The sequence below is a fragment of the Macaca thibetana genome, chromosome 2, assembly GCF_024542745.1.
Source record: "Macaca thibetana thibetana isolate TM-01 chromosome 2, ASM2454274v1, whole genome shotgun sequence".
Lineage (NCBI taxonomy): Eukaryota > Metazoa > Chordata > Mammalia > Primates > Cercopithecidae > Macaca > Macaca thibetana.
The window spans coordinates 165,365,479-165,385,875 of NC_065579.1; the positions used below are offsets into that span (position 1 = coordinate 165,365,479).

At 37.7% G+C, this 20,397-nt stretch overlaps 1 protein-coding gene and 1 pseudogene across 4 annotated transcripts in view; both read left to right on the top strand.

The window, feature by feature from the left end:
- Positions 1 to 20,397, top strand: part of MORC1 (MORC family CW-type zinc finger 1) — a 155,599-nt gene that overhangs the window by 90,905 nt on the left and 44,297 nt on the right. For all 4 annotated transcript variants that reach the window (XM_050778900.1, XM_050778901.1, XM_050778902.1 and 1 more), the window contains 2 exons: positions 1,255 to 1,360; positions 6,180 to 6,318. In XM_050778900.1, the coding sequence (XP_050634857.1) occupies positions 1,255 to 1,360; positions 6,180 to 6,318 (245 nt within the window). The remainder of the gene's footprint in view (positions 1 to 1,254; positions 1,361 to 6,179; positions 6,319 to 20,397) is intronic.
- LOC126949592 (uncharacterized) lies at positions 14,525 to 14,717 on the top strand (annotated as a pseudogene).

Sequence of the window (20,397 nt, forward strand, 5' to 3'; positions counted from 1 at the left end):
AAAGAATCATACATGACAGATACTTAAAAGGTATAATTGAGGAAATTGATGACAGTATGTGACAGCCTGTCATATGCTAATAATAATGGATAACAATTACTGTGATTTTGATTTGTACCAGGTACTGTTAGAATCCAATCTCCAGTACCCAAGAGCTGTACAAAATTGGGCAAATTGTTTAACTTCTTTAAGTCTCAGTTTCTTTTATGAAATGAGATTAGTATTTGTAGCTACATTATAGAGTTTTAAGAATAATGTGAATAAATAAAGTTTACTAAGTGCTAAGGATAGTGTCTAGCAGTGTTGGTTTTTATGATGATGAGGAGGAGGAGGATGTCATTTCATTCTCAGTAACTTTTAGATAAGAACAATATAATATTAATCTTTTAATAGATAATGATACTGAAATATAAGAAGTTAAATAATTTGTCCAAGATCATAGAGGTGGTAAGAGGTGGAGCTGTTCAAGTTCTTAACCTTTGTGTATACTGACTGTCTCTGCCTTAGATGAAAGAGACAAGTGTTAACCTATGAGCCGTTAGCAGTGTGTCTGGAGGGAATTCAGGATTAAACCTAAGTGTAGCCTGGAGAGACAAGTGTGCCTTCATCCTAAAGGCAAGGAAGGACTGTTTTGGAAAGTGGGTGAAGAAATCAGAAACTATAGACTGGAGAGGGGAATAAGAACAGAAGAAAGTACAGAAGAAAATGTGTATATGGCTCAGAAAACTTGATCCTTCCTTCCTTCCTTCCTTCCTTCCTTCCTTCCTTCCTTCCTTCCTTCCTTCCTTCCTTCCTTCCTTCCTTCCTTCCTTCCTTCCTTCTTTCAATTTAATTTTATATTCGTTGAGACCATGGTTCCTTCTTATGTTAATCATGTAGTTGGAGACAGAAAGTGGTGTTGTCAGCAGATGGGTAGTAGGTCAGAGAAAATGGGAGAGTCAAATCACTGAAATTCTTAGTTTGATTTTAGAAGAGGTGAAGTAGATGTATTATTTAAGGTTCTTTTGGCTGAAAGTAGCAGAAACTAACTGGAGGGAACTGAGACAATAATAATAATAACTTGTTGGTGGGGTCCTGAAGTAGCTCATAGAACCCTAGAATAGATGTGCCATCAAGGATAATGGTATATGATGAAGGATTCACTTGTCTTTGGATTGAGAGATACCTCATACTTCTGGTATGTGCAAACTGACAGCTTACTATGATAGATTCATTTCTGATCTCTTTTCTATGTCATTTTGTTTTGATTGTCAGATCTTTGTCTTAAATGGAGGGTCTTGCCTTCCTCTACTGATTATCAGGAAAAAGAATTTTTTGACATTTGGATTTGTGCTAATAATCCCAACCGCTTGGAAAACAGGTAGTTTTTGATTATTTTCTAAAATTCTTTATTCATTTTTAATTTCTAAAGTTCATATGTATGAACCTTGAAAATGTTAACTTATAATATAGATTTTAGCTTAGTACCTGGTATCTCTTCAAACTCTAACGCCCTGCTACTTGTGCAAAGAATATTTCATTGGTATGCTTTTCCATCAAATAAAAGAGATCTCGTTGTAACTATCTGAAGATGTTGGGGTGTGCAGCTCTGCACTTCCACCCGTGGGAGACCACAACCTGGTACTTAAGAGTTCTTCCTTCCAGTTCATTTTCATACAACATATGTCCTTATTGTACAGGAATGTTAGTTACTCAGAGAGTGTCTCCAAGGGCATTAAACTGTTAGACCATATGCTTTTTCTGCTTAAATCATATATTGATTTCATTGCTTTACACTCTTGAGGAAAAAGTTCAAACTAAAACAGGAAAAAGACTGATTAAATATTGAAGGGTGTCAACGTTATTACAAGCCCTTTTAGACTAGTATTTTCCCCATAGGGAAAATGGTTAATATTCCCCTTTAACAAAGGCACCCCTAAGTCAAGCATTGCTTTTCCATGCAGTCTATTCTAAGTCCTTTGAGCCGGATATGTGAGTCAATATTTTTAATATAGACATTAGGGTAATAACTCCTGTTTGGTTATTTTTTATCTGGCTCTGAAAAAGAAGAGCAAAAAGATAAAAGAAAAAGAAAACATTTGGAAACTGCTGCTAAAACCCCTTTCACCTAGAGTCCCCAGGTTGTTTTTATTTAGAGACTGAAGAAAAATGTCAGAGGTGGAAAAGGCTCTTAGATTTCAAATCATGGTCCAGGTTTTTTTGTATCCCTTTCTTGTTTTGCAATGCAACCTTGTTTTTCCCAAATAAAAATTTGTCACAGAACCCAAAAATAAAGTAGATAAATGCAAAACTATCCTGATTGAGTTGGAGGCTGGGAACCAAAGGTGTCCAATTTTTTATTTCTGTTCCCTACTCTGCAGAAAGCCTAGAGCTCCAGGGACTATGATTATAAAACACTGATCTATTCTTTATTTTGGAAAACAGAATTAAAACCCAAATCCAGGCTAAGAAACCTATGTATGAAGCCACTGGCCAAGATCTTCTGTTTCCTAACCTGTGTTCATCCCCAACTTGGGACTTAAATATCTCCCAAATAGGAACAAAGTGTTTGCTCAGTTTCAATATTAAGAATAGTTAATCATGTGAACTTACCATGAACTAAGAACTTTCATATAGTCTAGGATTGTATTTAGAGTTCAGACTCTGAAGACAGACTGCCTGGGTTTGACTCCTGGTTCTATTAGCTGTGAAATCTCAGAAATTATGTAACCCCCCTTTAACTCAGCTTCCCATACACTGGAATGTGGTATAATAATAGGATCTTTATGCATCTTCTCTGGATCCAGCTAAATCCCATTGTTACGACAATCTGCGGAAAGTCCCTGGTCACTGGAGGCCCTTGATCCCCGAATTTAGGCTACTCCCCACAGATGTAACCCTATCCCTAGGACTCCTTAGACCAGTCTTGGGCACTGTCAGACCCACAGAACTGGGAAGCTGTCCTCTGCAGTTTCCCTTACCTTCAACTTACTGTTGTCCCTGCATTGGCACAGACTCACCCCCTTCTGAAAAGTAACAGTACCATCTCAGAGCATTGTAAAATTAGTTTCAAAGCTGTATTAATTCTGTCTCTCTTTAAAAATTTAATTTTTAATTTGTATGAGTACATGATAGGCATATAGATTTATGAGGATATGAGATATTTTGATAAGGCATATAGTATGTAATAATCACATCAGGGTAAATGGAGGTATTCATCACCTCAAGCATTTATCATTTCTTTGTGTTAGAACATTTCAAATAGTACTTTTAGTTATCATAAAATGTACAATAAGCTATTGTTGATTGTAGTCACCTTGTGCTATCAAATACAAGATCGTATTCATTTAATTCTGTCTCTTTTTCACATAAGAACAGTGCTACTTGTGATGAGTGGCTAGATAAATTTAGCCATGTTGACAGAAAACTGATGGACCTTAAAAGCCTATCATGCAAAAAAGTTTTCCTATATTTATAATTTTCTTAAGTCCTTGTTTCTTTAAATATACTGACATGATATTAACCATCTGTGTTTTATTTTCATGGAAAATATTGTGACAAAAATATGCTTAAAGTGGTAGCAAGAGATTTAAGGGAGATGTAAAGAAAAATTGATTAAAAGGGCAGTTAATTGAGATTTGGCACTTCCTTCATGGGAGCTCATTAACGGTGATGTAGATATGATGATTCCCAGGGAGGGGGAAGAAATTAATCTGATGACCTTGCTCAGTCCTTTGATTCAAAATGGTAGGATGGGCCATGCATACCTTGAGAATATGAGAATATGCTTCAAAATACATTATTGCTAGGCAAGACCCCTGACATACGTGCCACTGGATTTGGATAGAATCACTTAAAGTAAGTGTAATAAAGTGATGATAAGTATAGTTATTTATTAGGGAGTAGTCTATGAGTAGAGGGACAGAGTAATGGGGTGAAAAGTGTCATTGTCTGTATTTACAGAAAATATGGTTTCTTGTCAGTAGTTAATTGCCAATTGTCAGCAAAGCCATTGCCAACAGACAGCATTTGAATGAACAATGTGTAACTAGAACTTGGGCTGGAAACATGGTAATAACTTTCTCTTACTTTGCAATTATATATGCTATCTCATTCCATTTTTATAAAAGGCCTATGAACTTTCCCCATTTCTCAGAGAAGAAAATAGAGAGGCTAAGAAAGGATTAGTAACTTGCCCAGAATTCTTCACTGCAGCTGAAATTGGAAGCTAAGTTTCTGATGCAAAACCTGTACCCTTCCTGCCTTACCACATTGTCCGTTGGAAGGCATCCTTTTCCATTTCAGGAAGCCTGGTTTCATTCAGATACTTTTTAGTGGACAAAATGCATCTTACAAATGGTAGTATTCAGTAACCTGGACAGGGTAAGGTGGAGCCATTCCTTTTTCGAACCATTGGAGCCTGGTTTTGTTTTCCACTTCAAGCGCAGAGGGAGGCTGTACGTTTTTGACACAGTATCTGAGAAATAGCGATCACTATGCTTCCATTACATTCATACTATGCACTTATCTGCACTGAAAATAGGGATTACCAACAGAGTAAAAATGATGCCTATTACTTGGCTGAACCAAAAATGTCTGAATTTTGAAAAGGATGTGAAAAAATATCTATGGATTGTATTGCATATTAAAGTGTAATTCATGTCCAAACATCTTTAAATGAAGACAATTGAATGAATTGCATTCTAATAAAATGCTTGAGGTTTCTTCCTTCTGAATAAAAACTTAATGTTGTCACAGGTTCTTTTCTGAAATGAAGTAGAAGGCTATATAGATGCCACCCCACAGTTGTCTTCAAATCAACACTGTGGGTTGCTGTATATATAGAAGTTGTCCCTAGGGTTTGTTTATCTAGCACCTTTCTTTGAAAATAACGATAATAACAAACACCATGTGTGGGTGGAATTAAGTGTTTTTTCACAGTAGTACCTGAATTTGATTGTAGTTCCTAACTCTTCTCTGCTGGTGTGGGGCGAGAAAAATATATGCTGCAGCCCTGAAAAACAGAGAAATGGTGGGTCTCATCTGCCTCCCTTTTCCCTCACTGTTTCAGATGGGAGAAAGTCCTCTCTTGATCCTCTGCCTCCTCGTCCCTTGCCTAGCCTAACACCCATGCATTTTCTGTGACTTTGTCCCTTCCTCCTTTTTTTGGTGGTTCAGTGTAACTTCTCCCCTCCTCACCCCCAATCAATAATAGAAAACTCCTTGACCCAGAGCAGGCTCACAGAACTGACCTCAGCGTCTGATGACACTACTGCATGTTCCCCGCCATGCCCTGAATCAAAGCGATGCCCAGTGGGAGCTGAACTTCTTGTCTGTATTAAGCCTTGATACCCAAGTGAACAAAATAATATCTTACTTTTTCAGCAGTTTGGCTGACTCAGTTCCCCAGTACATAGCCACAAACGCAGAAGTAAGAGAAGGAAAAATGGCCTCAAACCTTCCAAACCATAAGCTTTGAGGGTTATTCGTTTTTTTTTGTAATTAAAACAAGGGATATGCTGATCCATAGCCTGTGTATTGTTCATTTACAAATCATTCTACATTATTATATACTTACTAACCCACAAGTTATTAGAACAGCATATCTGTAAGGCTGGAAAGCAGATACTCTTATGGCAGCAAGCACTTGGGCAGGATGCTGCTGTCAGGACCAGTGGGCGATTTGGGGAAGGGGCTCTAACGCATCTCATTACCTCCTGAGGCTGTTGCTGAATCCTACATTACATCATGTAGTCACTGGTGATCCAGTGATCCTGTGTCATCCATATGTTTCAGAGGCATAATTATTTGCTATATTTTAAAGAGATATATATTTCACTACCATTTTTTGGGGGGGGGGAATGGCAATGATGAGATAAGCTCAGTGATCTCAAATAATTTTTGCAAAAGGCCTCATTTTATGATAATGTAGAATAAGTGAAGCATTAGCAATATAATTGACGCTTTCCCATCCTCGTAAATATATGCTGTTGTCCACATTTTTTATTAGGCTGTTTTCCATGCAAATTGGAGATTTAAGGTTGTTATCGAAAGCCACCAATACAATGCTTTTCCTTTGTATTTGAATTTTGGATATATGACATAAAGAGTAACTGCTTGTAGAAGTAAATCATCTTTTACAGACAGTAAGTAGTTTTATATTTCTCCTGATGTTAATCTTGTACTTGTTGATTCTGAAGTTGTCATCAGGTAGAACGTCTACCTTCCATCCCGCTGGGCACCATGAGCACAATATCACCATCAAAAAATGAGAAAGAGAAGCAACTTAGAGAGTCGGTCCTAAAGTACCAAAATAGACTGGCAGAACAGCAGCCACAGGTGAGTTGTAATTAATTCCTGCCAGTTCTCCCGTGACTCTTGAACCGTTGGTTTCATAGGTGCAAATTGACTAAAGTGGTTTACACAATAAAATGTGTATACTCTTTTTTTTGTCCTTTTTGATGTCTTTTCTAAGACATATTCTAAAGGGTGAGTTTTGTAAAAAAAAAAAAAAAAAAAAAAATACTGTATATGTGATATCTAAGCCCATCTACACAACAATGCATGTGAGAAATAGGGACATTTGTTTCTATTCCACAGCTGCTCATAGAGCCTTATAGAGTCAGCCAGCATGTCCAAGGTCATGTGGTCAAGGCGCAACACAAGTTTGTGTAACTCCAAAGGTCAGGCTGTTTTTATTTCATTCCTCCCTGAGGGAGGATTTTACGGTAAAGAGTTCTTTTAAAAAACATTAACCTATTAATTTAGAAAGTCAAAGTCATATTTAATTGTTAAGAAAATTCAATAAATTAAACATTACTATCAATCAACATAGGTAACCATGACAATTTCAAGTGTAAGAAAATGTGGCATGTAGAAAAATTATTTTTATTTTCTTGACTAATAATTAAATTTCTATAGATTTAGCACTTGAATTCATTATTTTTTAATTGTGTAGCCTGTCGGCTTCCTCAAACAGCACTTGCAGCATATGTCCAAATGTGTGGACACTTCAGTAGATGTCAGGAAATAAAATGCTTATTAAAATAGAAAATTCAGTGATGAAGTGGGAGTTAAGTTCCCCAGCCATAGCAGCTTATAGTAAGTGTTTTCCTGGGCTCATAGATTACTCTTTTACCTCACTTGGCTTGTTAGGGTTCTGCAGTGCAGGTCAGAGACCACCTGAGAGTACAACCAAAGAAGCCAGAGCCTTCTTTTTTACCCTGTAGTCTTAGGGTCTCTCTTGGAAAGATACTGAGAGTCACTTTGGAAACACATTCTCCTAAGCAGTCCCCACCTCCAAAAAGTGGCTCAACTTTCTACAGTTTTTAAGACCTCTAGTCATGGGTTTGATAACAAAAGTCAGAAATAAAGGTTTCACAGACTTTTAATAAATAATTAGGTACATTCGGATCTTTTTGTTATGAAATATTTTAATTTCATTTCTTATTTACCACACTTTGTAGCTTTGTGAAGGCATTCAGCACATTAAGAATTGATTGCATGTTTATTGCCATCTCTGGACATTGTTTTTCTTTTCTATAGCGGTCATAGCCAACCCCTGTATACTAATAATGCCAATCACCAAGACTTAATTAGCTCGTTGTTTGTTTAAGATTGGATGTTGTATTCATCACTGAGGTAGAGAATTCGATGGCAGCTGATGGAATAGCAGATTTGGGCCAACAGTTCTGTATTCTTTTTTCTTGGTAGTTGATTTTTTTTTTGTAAGATTTAAGCCAAGGTTATAGATTCAGTTTGTTTCAAATGTAAATAAAGAAATTTAGCAGTACTTATATAGAAATTCACTGCCAGTACTTCAAAGGACATAACCCTCTCCACCCTCCTTTTCCCTTTTGCAAAAGGAAAATTTTACAAAATCCTTTTGTGAAAAGATTCCTAACATCTTTTACATACTTTCTAGTACTCGGGGCCTATAACTGACCTTGCTTTTGTGGTAACCAAGGAAAGCTTTGGGTTGAGGTTCACTCAACCAAAGGCAACCAGTTAATTTTGAGGTGATCATTGAGCACATACTTGCCCTCAGGTCTGCCCCAGGCTGGGAATTACGGGGAATACAGAGTATCTGTAATACCAAAATGTGAGTTCCATGAGAGCAGGAATAGTCTTGGTTTTACTTACTGTGAATCTGTATTAACCAAAACAGTGCCTGGCATATACTCAATAGGTAGTTGAATCAGTAAGTAAAACATGCCCTCAGATATTATACAGTCTTTTTGTGGACCAAGTCTAACAGCTATTTAAAAATGAGCAACCACTATAAAGTAATATTAATTCAAATGTGTTTTCTTATTGTAATTGACACTGCAATAGAAGTTTACTGCGAGGGCAGCTTCAATCACAGAAAGTTATATGGGGGGTTGGGCGCGGTGGCTCACACTTGTAATCCCAGCATTTTGGGAGGCTGAGGTGGGCAGATCACTTGAGGTCAGGAATTTGAGACCAGCCTGGCCAACATGGTGAAACATCATCTCTACAAAAAATACAAAAAAATTAGCTGGGTGTGGTGGCTCACGCCTTGTAATCCCAGCTACTTCAGAGGCTGAGGTGGGAGTATCTGGGAGCAGAAGTTGCAGTGAGCCCACGCCACTGCACTCCAGCCTGGGGGAAAGAACGAGACTCTGTGTCAAAAAAAAAAAAAAAGAAAAAAAAAATCAAAGAAAGTTATATAGTGGAAGTGACACTTGTATCTTGAAGTGTATTTAGGATAAATAGAGGGAAAAGGATAGGGCATTTCAGGTGAGAAAAACAACCTAAAGGAACACTTGGAGATGAGCACTGATTTGTTCTTTCATGGAACCAGTCACTTAGATTACATGCTAAGCTTACACATTTTAAAAATTAAACTCAGTATTTGTGTGGTATCTCTCTTTTAAAAATGGCATGTCTTGTTATAATGATGCAACTCCCATATAGTTATAACATGGTAATTACTGAACAAAAGACCTCTGGAAGATGACCTTGATTCCTCCTTTCACAAAATAATCCATGAACATGTTAAAAAACTATGTTTTGGTGATATTTATCTGATGCCAAAAATAAGACTAAAAATCATGCAGTGTTCAATGTAAATTTCCTGTCCTCTTTCTAAAACCCTTTAGAAGAAATTTTGGAATGTGATATAAGAAAGGATGGGAAAGCTAGAAAAACAGGGCATCATTGGCCCCATTCAGTTTCAGGTGTAGGCTAGACATCACTGGAAAATCAAGAACTGGCTAATTCATTACTGTGATTCACTGTATGTCTATTGTTGGTGTCCATTCGCCCATTCAGTATCACAAAATCATACAATATATGCCATGTAGTTATTATTTGCCCTTCTCTTCCTCCCTCCCACTCCCAATGACCACTTACCCATTGACCAGACCTGGGTAGTGAATATAAAAATGACCTAAACCTGCACACCGTATCTCTTAACTCTCTTGCATTTCAGCTTTAATGGTAGCAGGCATTTTGATCTGGAAAATGAAGGGTTGACTAGATAAATCAAAGATCTTTCTGTATTTTAGGTTCTATGGGTATCTAATGATTAGATGGTAAGAGAGTTATCCTAATCATTAGATGTTGTCCCGTAGGAGAAAATGAAGTAGCTAGATCTAAAGGTATCATTTCCACATGGTATCTTATTTAATTCCTACAACACTCCAGCTAGTGATACCTATTTTAACAAAGAGGAAAGTGAAATCCAAAAAAGTTAAATAATTTTAATCAAGTCAAATAGCTTTAAATGGTGAAGTTGGAATTTATTTCCTTTTTGCCTAATTCCAGCACCATTTTTCTCACAGTCTCGTAGGAAAAATACAGACAAAAAGGACATAAGAACATTTACAGTAGCAACAAACTTATATATTGCAAATCATATTTGTTAAGGGAAATACCTAAGTTCAGTAAACCTAATAGGAGAGCTCAAATTCAAGATCCGTCTCCTGTGGTGCATTTTATAAAGGGGTTGTCCTCCATGTAATTGGTAAGCTATGTCAACAAACCAAGATCCTCATTATAAATTGTACTTCTGAATACAACCCATCCCCATCTTAATCCTTCTGAATAGATGAATGAGTAATCTGTTTCTAACTACTTTCAGCTTCATTCCACATTACCTGCTGTTTTCTATACCGAGTGACAAGTGCCATCTGCTGGCCAAGTGATGAAGCTTTTATTTCCATTGTTTCACTGGATTGCTCAGTTGTTATTGGCATATTAGCTGGATAATTGTTATTTTTCGGTAAACCTAGGCAATAATTTTAAAACCATAATGTTATAAAATAAATTTATCTGTATTTCAGGACCTCCTCGTTCTCAAATTTACCTCTTTCTCAGTTTTAACTTACAATTTCTCTTCTACCTTCTATTGTATGACAAGGATGATTGTGTCATTATCATGCACACAGAATCTAGTTTTAATTACACTTTATTCAGAGTTTTATGGTACCATCTAAAATCCACTTAATACCCTCAATCATTAAAAGACAGATCATACCTTTATCCCTGAATTAAGCTACCCTGTATTTACCCCTTTATACCTAAGTAATGTTAATGAGTAGCATATTTGCATAATCAATATATTTGTGCAATGTGTGATGAATTGCTTATGTGTCCCCTAGGTCTTTCTGAATTAATCTTTCTATTTACTCTACATTTCTTGGCATACAGTGCAGGCTGTCTATAATCTGACACTAGTTGCCTTTCTATTAATATAATAGCAGTCGTTTCTTCCACTCTGTATGGTGCTTCTACTGAGCTTCTCCATGTTCCTTACGAGTATTCACTTCCATGCTGCTCTGCTGCTCTGTATTCTTGTCTGGAGCAGCCTCTGGTCTTTCTCCAGTCCTTCAAGATCCAAAACTATTCCCAATCCCTGTATGAAGTCTTCTTTCATTTACCTACTTGGAAAAGTATCTCCTTCCTTCCAGTTCCCTTTGTCCCATGTGGTCTTTCTTAGAGCGTGTTTTACTTTCTACCTGGTATTATAGTCACTTTTTGTCTAATGTTATAGTTACTTATGTATCTGATCTGTCTCCTGTATCAGACTATATGCTTTTTGAACTAAAGGACTATTTTTATTCATCTTTGTATTTCCAATGGTACCTAGGCCTGCAGCTTTCATATAATAAGTATTTAGCAAATAATGAAGGATGGAAAGAATAATTTGATTTATGCAGAATTCCTAAAAGATGAATATTTTATATTTGATTGGATTGGTTGACTCTACATAGGTTAGACTTACCACCTTCTGCATATATTACTGAAGACCAAAATGTTCTTATACCTGGTCACAATAAACTGTCGTATTTGGATTGGAATACAGAGACTGCATTTGGATTTCATTTGTCGTGTTCATAGTCATCCCATCAAATATATAGCCTTTATAAGACTTCATGCCTGGTGAGAAGGAACTCCAACAATAGAATTCTGTTCTTTTTCAGTGCTCATGTGGACACACATACACACAGAAATGAAATAGTGTAATCTGGCAATTCCCACATTGGTTGTTTTAGCCGTAAATGCAGAGCAAAGTAGTCTTGCCGAACTTTTAGCAGTGTTTTTCAAATTGAATGGCATATCTGAGGACAGCTTTGTGATGAAGAATGTGAATGCATTTTTCCATGTAGAACTTAATCTTTTTAATGTGTCATTATTGTGTAGGCTGCTGAGGTTTCAAATCTGTATAACTATAGTGACAGATGCCATAGAAAATATATTTATTCTTCAAGAGTGCTTTTCAGTCTCCTTATATAAACTGTCATCATCCAAAATTTGTGACACCTAAAGGTCCTTGTCTAACAAGAGGCTATTCTAGTTATTGTAGATGAAATATTTAACTTTATTACTCTTACTACAAATATCTCATTTTTCTATGGTGATGAATTGCTTTTTGAAGAGGGATAATGCATAATATATTCACACTTGTGCATCCTGTGCCCTGTGTTCATGGCATACCAAATGAGACATTAAACAAATTGCTTGTGATTAACTAGTGTGCAAGTCCCTTGAAGGCAGATATCATGTGTTGCTTTCTTCTGTGTACCTCCTACCACCACACCTGGTGCAATGTTCGGCACAGTAGGTGTCTAACAGGAGTTCAACTCTTTAACTTGCACTGCTTCTCCAAATTATTTTCTTACTCGTCCTTTCTTGAGAAGCTGACGTCATACTTCCTGATGGAACAGCATTTGTGGTTTACTGAAGACTCAGACAGCACTAATGATTAAAGAGCATCAGAACAGCCTGGCATTGTGGCACAGTGTGGTGCAGGGAACTCAGGACATTCTCAGCTCCTGGCTTCATAAGCAACTTTATTTTACCATGGGGTTGACACTGAGGAATGCCATCCATTGTGTCTACTCCTGGGTTTCACAGAAGTGACCAAATACTGTTGTCAAAGGCCAAGAGGAGTTTGAATCCAGAGGGAACACATTTTTCCTCCCAGAAGGACAGTAATAGCTTTGGCAGTTGCAGGCAGTCTTGGCACATTACATCCCTCCCTTTGCATGCTAGTCAGTCATTCCTGTTCACATCTCACAGCAGAGATGGAGCGAGGAGGAGAGGTTCAGATGTGTTGCCTGAAATGATTTTCACTGCAGGGAATACTAATTTGGGTTTTAATGCGAATACACCTATTTGATCTCTACCCTACAAAAACTCCTTAAGCATCTGAACTCCATGTACAACCAGTCTCCAGTTAGTGTGCATGTTAATCAGGGACTATCAGAGGCTGCCTGGTGTCCAGGGTACACCTCAGGGTCTGTTTCCTGACTCTGCTCAGAGTAAGATATAAGTCTTCAGCTTCCTTCCACAGCAGGCTGCTCGCTGCTCCCCTCTCAAGGAAGTCTGTGCCTCCGCACCTGTACGCTCTGGGCACCAGCCCACCTGAGCCCTGCCTCTCTGAGCTTGAATCCTGTTTTTCAATTTGCTTGACCCAATGTCCTTCTTACTTAGGACCTAACTTTACATTTTGAATTCAGTTTGGGAAACTGTGTTTCATGACTGTTGTTGATTTTGAACTTAAACCTTGTATATTGTACTCCTGATTCAACCTCATTCATCCTTGTCCCCTGACCATGTATGTGATCTGAATCTGCTCCCTTCCTCTGTCTCAATTCCTGGAGGCCAGAGTAAAATTCATACTTAATCTTAATTGGGCTCTATTTTTAACCTTGGACTTTACCAACATGTGATTTAACCTCTCCACTCCTTCCGTTAGTCTTCCCCCACCAAGTCTAGCGTTCTAACCAGGGTGTAAGGTCTCCTGACACATCAGGGATTTGCATCGAGTCCTAAAGAACTAACTGACATTTGTCCATGAACTTTGCTTCACAAGGGTCTAGAATAACTTTTCCTCCACTTGGCGGAACCCCAAAAAGGTCTTGTAGGCACAAGCCAAGACCACTAGGAATAATTTCTGGCATTTGAAAATAAAACGAAGTATTACTTATAGTGCTTCTGAACAGCAGCAGATCTAGTTTGTTTCTGTTTTGTTTTGTTTGAGTCTGAGGTTCCTACAATTTTTGGGATCCCTTTTAAAACAGAAAATGCCAAATTATAAATAAGAAGTTAGGACAGTGCCACGGAAGAGGCTTGTGTAACGGAGGGATGTTGCTGCTTAAGCTGTATATACTTCGTGGTTCACCCACTGTTTGGTTTTGCATGTATTATACCATATGGTCACTGCAGGGTTTTTTTGTAATAAAGGAGAATTACATATTTTTCATATTTCCAGTTCTCTTCTCTCCAGTCTCTTCCCCAAGATTTCCGTAATTATGTATACTTTTGGTGAATTCTAAAACTAATTCCTGTAACTGTACGTATTATGTGGATGAAGAAACCTAACGAGAAGGATGAATGGAGGGATGAAATGATAATAACACTTAGAATGTGCCTCTATTAGCAGTGCTGTAAATGCACTGACATTTAATCCTTGGTACAATACTATGATTGTTATGATTCCTATTTTGTGGATGAGGAAACTGAGTCACAGAGAAATAATCCGCCAAAGATGGAGTTAGGAAACTGCAGAACCATGATTTTAGCCAATGCAGACTGGCTCCAGACCTCTCATTCTATTACTAAACTATATTGCCCCTCTGGCCAACGTGACATAAACAATGTAGGAATACAGGGTAGATCTGAAATGTAGGATTGATTCTTAGTTCAAAGCTGTTCGAACGACTCTGCTTTTCTATTTTCAGTTTGGCTCAGTAGCTCTTCTGTGTGAGAGAAGTTGAGAAAGTAACTACTAATAGTAATCATAATTTCTTTTTCTCAGTAGCTCTGTCTATGGTGGGCAGGTTTGGAAGGCAAGCTGACTTTGGAAAGCTTTACAGAAGGAGGAATGCTTAGGAGCTCTTTGAAGGAGGAGATGCAAGCAGCAGGATGTGGTGGGCAGCACTGGCCTGGCATTAGGATCCCTGCCTTCAGGTCCCAGCCCTGTCGTTCATAAGCTGAGTGACCTCAGGCCTGAGGTCTGTCTGGTGTCTGTAGTCCTTGGTCTGAGTACCCCCAGCCTGGTGAAAAGAAGCAGATTAAGACTATATCTATAGGTCATTTCTAGAGAAGCTTCTCTGAACGTTTAGGGCACAGGAAACCACGAGGAGGAGGCACAGCATTCTCTCCTGAGCGTGGAATTGGTGTGTTGCTTCACTGCAACTGGCCGTTCATTTGCTATTGGTGATTCCTCTCTTCCTTTGGGAGGGGAATAGGGAGAGGACACAGTCAAGCACTTCCTATTTTAACAAATAAAAAAGGTGGGGGTGGGGAATTAAGCTAGATGTTTGCAAAGACCCATTCAAATTTTAGAACCCGTGAATATTAGTTGCCAATCTTCTATCACAAGCGGCTACATTTCAAATATCTTTATTCACTGATAACATTTTGAATATAAACATGATATTTCTGGAGCAGAGCAAAGTATTATATATAATACAAGGAATCATGCTAATTACCCTTTGCTCCAGTTTTTACCCTGGAGCAATGGATCGGGTAAGAGTCAGATCAGATGATATCTTACAATTTGTACTGTAGGCAAAGAATCCTAAGAAAATGTATCTGGACATTTCTATAGGAGAGCGGCAACCACACTCTCCACACTCTTTTGCTCTTTGGGAAGAGCCCTGAGTTATAATTCCTACCCTTTGGAATGTAAACAGATCTCTGGGGGTAGGGAAAGAGGAGACTAGTTTCTCCAACTTTACCATTCTGGTCTTGTCTCTGTGGTCCCAGGTTTTATTCCTCCCTTAAAATATAAACACATATTTCCAGGGAGGTAAATGTCTCTGGAGGCAAATCTCTTCACATGCCCTCTCCACTAATAATCAGTTGCAGATTAAATTCTAAGATTTGTTCTTTTAGTCCAAGTCCCAAGTGAAGTAAATTTAATCAGAAAATCCTAACCGTACAGAAACATAAAAGTATTTTCTCTATAGTCCCACAAAGAATTGATAGAAAATTAGAAAGGAGCATTCTTTACTTTTCAGGGCTGTGAGTCTGTCTGTCTGAAAACGTCACAATTTTATAGAAATATTCACTCCTGAGATCTACACCAGACGGACTAAACAAGAATCTCTGGGTCTGGTGCTTTGGAATCTGCATTTCTGCTGCTTCCCAGATGATTCTATGCACCACTAATATTCACTTCTTTATTCCTGGTTTAAGGATTCTTCAGTTTTCCTACTTCCAGAGACAGTTCATCTTATGCAGTTCTCACTGATTCAGTCTGCGATTTGCGAGACTTTCTAAACTCATAAAGAAATGTAATAGTCTTGCTGGGAGAAGTTATAAGTGTCATTTAAAAATGAATACTGATATTTTCAAGCTTTCTAGGGTAATGATTCTTCTTTGAAATCTGAAAAGATGATGACGATGATAAAAAAAGATGCTATCATTGGTAAACAGCTACTCATTAAGTAACTCAGATTTTGAAGTAGGTTAACTGTGTTATTCAGATTTCTATTTTACAAAAATGCAATCAAAGATGTAAGAATGTATTCCTCAAAAAAAGTACACACGTGATTTTTTAAAAATGTATTTTTAAAACTATAGGCCAACCCCAAAACTGATGCTGAAAATCTTTGTCTGTTGTTTGAAATGTATCTATTAGTGGAAATCTGTATCTCTAATTAGAACCAGAAGGAAAACTTTTAGGGGAACTATTTACATTTTTCATTTAGGTCAACTTCATTTAGTACACTTAACATGTGCAAATTTAGTGCACTAATTATATGTAAATCACTCTTTCCACAGACGATGCTGCAATAGATAAACCAAAAATCCTTTTTGTCTTAATGCTTTAGAAAACCTTCTCCTGATCTTGTGTTTTACTATTTTGCTTTGACTTTTTCACTTCAATTCCATTGGATTATTAAATTAAGTGTGCAAGTATTTCCTTTGTATCTATTATGATCTAAGCATTGTGCTAAGTCCATTGGGCCTTATAACAGAAAGGCCATTGCCAACCTCAGCAAGATAAGTTTCAGAGGGAAAGCCAGGTGGGATGAGGGGAAATGGTGAATGGAAAGTAAAGAAGTAGAAGCCATGGGTAATAAGCTGTGTTAGGAAGTTTTGTACTAAAGGAGCAAAGAAACGTGGGGTTGTAGCTAGCGCATTAGGTAGGGTTGAGGTAAATTCGTGGTTAGGAGAGATTAGACAATGTTTCTGGACTAAGAGGAAAAAGCCAGTAAAATTGAAGAAGTATAGCACACAGGTGTGATGGGACCTTTTTCTTTTTTTTTCTTTTTTTTTTTTTTGTTGTTGAGATGGAGTTTTGCTCTGTCACCCAGGCTGGAGTGCAGTGGTGCGATTTCAACTCACTGCAACCTCCGCCTCCCGGGGTTCAAGCGATTCTCCTGCCTAAGCTTCCCCAGTAGCTGGGATTACAGGCGCCCGCCACCAAGCCTGGCTAATTTTTGTATTTTTTTAGTAGAGATAGGGTTTCACCATGTTGATCAGGCTGGTCTCGAACTCCTGACCTCAAGTGATCTGCCCGCCTTGGCCTCCCAAAGTGCTGGGATTACAGGCATGAGCCACCGTACCCAGCCTGGGACCTTTTTCTTGTAAAGAGTCCAGTAAGTACAGGAAGGAAGGATTACTAGGACCGAGGTGCAGGGTTTAAGTTAGGGCAGGAGGAAGGACATTTTTTCCTCTGAGATTGTGGAAAAGAAGTTAAGGGTGTTCACACACACCTAAAACTTTTATGAAACAGGTGGGCTTTATGTGGAGGGTACAGTAAAGATTTGGAACAATCTTTGTGGAGATGGATACAGAAGCTAGTTAGGGACAAGTGAAAAGATTGTCCAGAAGAGTATGAGAACTATGCATATTTCTTGTAGTGTGGATTCAATGGTTATATATAGTTTAAGCATCACTGATCTGAAAATTTGAAATTCAAAATAATCCAAAATTTAAAATTTTTTGAGTGCGATACAACACTACAAGAGGAAAATTCATCTAGTTTATGTGACAGGTTGCAGTCAAAACAGTCAAAACGTTGTTTCATGCACATAAGTATCTAAAACATTGTATAAAATTACCTTAAGACTGTGTATAAGGTGTATATGAAACATAAGTGATTTTCATGTTCAGACTTGGGTTCCCAAGATAACTAATTATATATATGCAAATATTCCAAAATTCAAAAAGTCCCAAATCTGATTCCCAGACAGACTGTCCTGGGAATCACTTCTGTTTCCAGGCATTTTGAATAAGAGACACTCAACTTGCACAAATTTTAGCAGCCTGGAATTTCTGCAAAGATGGAAAATGATGTCGTTGATCCAAGATTGAGAATTATGAGGATGGCATGGCAGAGCATAGCTGATGTGATAGACTCTTTTTCTCAGATAGAATTGGGAATGGAAGGGAAGTCAAGAGGGTTATAATAAATTCGGAGAAAGAACTGTGGGAAAAGAAGTTTCTATGCGTATGAGGAACATTGATAATAATCCTGAAAGAATTAGAAGAACTATAAATTATAAAGAAGAGAAAAGCATTTCAGAGGTGGATAACTTTTAAGAGATGAAAAGACAATGTAAGTTGCTCAAGGTGACTGAACTTGAGCTGCCCCTGGAGTTACAAAGTGAAAGTAGCATGTGATAGAATTAAAGAAGATGAGCAGAACTCAAATGGGTGGGAGGAATATATCCAACATTCTTAAGGATATAGTGCACTTTACTAAATATATAGTTAAAACATAACCCATTCATTGACTATGGTAAAACCTTCTAGGTATAGATCTAAGGTAGAAAAGGTGTTCAGTGCAGCTGTCTTTGAATTCTTCCTCTGTCTCCTGCTGTGTTCTTCCAATTATGAGTGAATTTTTGCCTTCATCCTGTTACTGGAGGTCATTACTGTGTCTGTTCTTGCTTCTGTATTAACATAAAATGTTTTATTTGGGGCTGGGTGTGGTGGCTCACGCTTGTGATCCTAGCACTTTGGGAGGCAAAGGAGGGCAGATCACTTGAGGTCAGGAGTTCGAAACCAACCTGGCCAACATGGTGAAAACCAATCTCTACTAAAAATACCAACAAATTAGCTGGGAGTGGTGGCGGGTGCCTGTAATCCCGGCTACTCGGGAGGCTGAGGCAGGAGAATCGCTTGAACCCAGGAGGCAGAGGTTACAGTGAGCCAAGATCGCGCCACTGTACTCCAGCCTGGGTGATAGAGTGAGACTCTGTCTCAAAAAACAAACAAATTATTAATGTCTTTCTACTCAAAATGTAGTTGAGACATCTTTGCTGTGTTTTTCTATAATATCTCAAGTTCTTTTGTAGAAGCAACTCTGATATTAAAATGAAAGTATAATTTATGGAACTTATAAAATAGAACTTATAAAACTTTTATTTATTCAAAATTCTGTTTAGTGATGTGATTAATAGTTCAGGTCAAAATCCATTACAATAAAACTAGCACAAAATAATTATCTTCAAGCTAGCACCTAAAATATTACAAACCCAGGTAATTTAAGAGAATTGTACATTGTGAAATCCATTTTGCTGTATCAGGAACAAGACTCATCCCAGAGTGATGCAAACACTGGAAGAGAGTATACACTGGAATTTAATATAAAGCATCCAAATACTGTGATAAGCTCCAACAAGTGGAGAAGTAACCACCTTTTGAATGTAGAGTAGACTTGTGGCACTGTTTTGGCTATGAAAGAGATGAGCAGTAGGCTCTAGAAGCATCTGTTTATCCTGCCAATCATCAACATATTGTTGAGAACCTACAATACTCAAAATCTTGTACGAGGTACTACAGATAAAAACAAATAATTGGGAGTTTACAGTTTATTGAAAGAGACCCACATGTCAACATGTAACTATTAGATATTGTGATACATACAATGATAAAGGTAGGTAAAGTATTACAGGGGACTTTTGGTATAAATATGGCTATATAAACTTAGCATTTCCCCATTCTTTTTCTGAAAGTCTTCTAAGAGCAACATAGAAAATAGAAGACAAAAATGCAAACTGAAATTTTAGTCAAACTAGGAAACTGTCTTAGTCTCTTTTGTGATACTATAACAAAATACCAAAGATTGGGTAATTTATAAAGAAAAGAAATTTATTTCTCACAGTTCTGGAGGCTGGGAAGTTCAATATCAAGGTGCCAGCATCTTGTCAGGGCCTTCTTGCTGTGTAATCCCATGGCAGAAAGCAAGAGAGTGAAAGAGGGCAAGAGAGAGAGAGAGAGATTGAACTTGCAGTCTCAAATCCTGTAATAATTGGCATTAATCCATTCATGAGAATGGAATCCTCATAACCTAAACACCTCCCTTTAGGCCCAACCTCCCAACATGGTTGCATTGCAGATTTAGTTTCCAGTACATACTTTTTGGGGGACACATTCAAGCCATAGCATAGATGTATATCAGCATATTTCTCAGAGCTGCTCAAAACAATCGAGATGATGTAGGAGCTCCACAGGAAGAACAGAAGAGAAATCGAAGGAGGAGCCCAGCGCTAGCATATCAAAAGAATCAATACAAATACACTTACTGAAAAAGGATACATCTAGAGATGGAAAAGCTATAGTCGTTATCTGCAATAGCCAGCAGGCAACAGGAACCCTACTGGACCAACTTTGATTCACAGAAGTAGAAAATGTGAAATGCACATGAAAGGACTCAAATAAGGCACAATTTTCAGAAGCGATATTTTTTGTAGAGATCAGAGGAAAAGAAGCTAGGCTTGTGAAAAATAACTTGCCTAGAAATTTACCCTCCACTTACCCTTTCTATAGAAAGCTCTGGGAAAGAGCTGGTCCTGGAAAATCCACCTTTTAGAATGACATGTTTTAAAAAAGCAACTAGTATAGCATCTAAACAGATACATTAAAAAAAAAAAAAAAGATTCCAGTAAAATATCAATAAGAAACCATATAATTATATAACAAATAAAA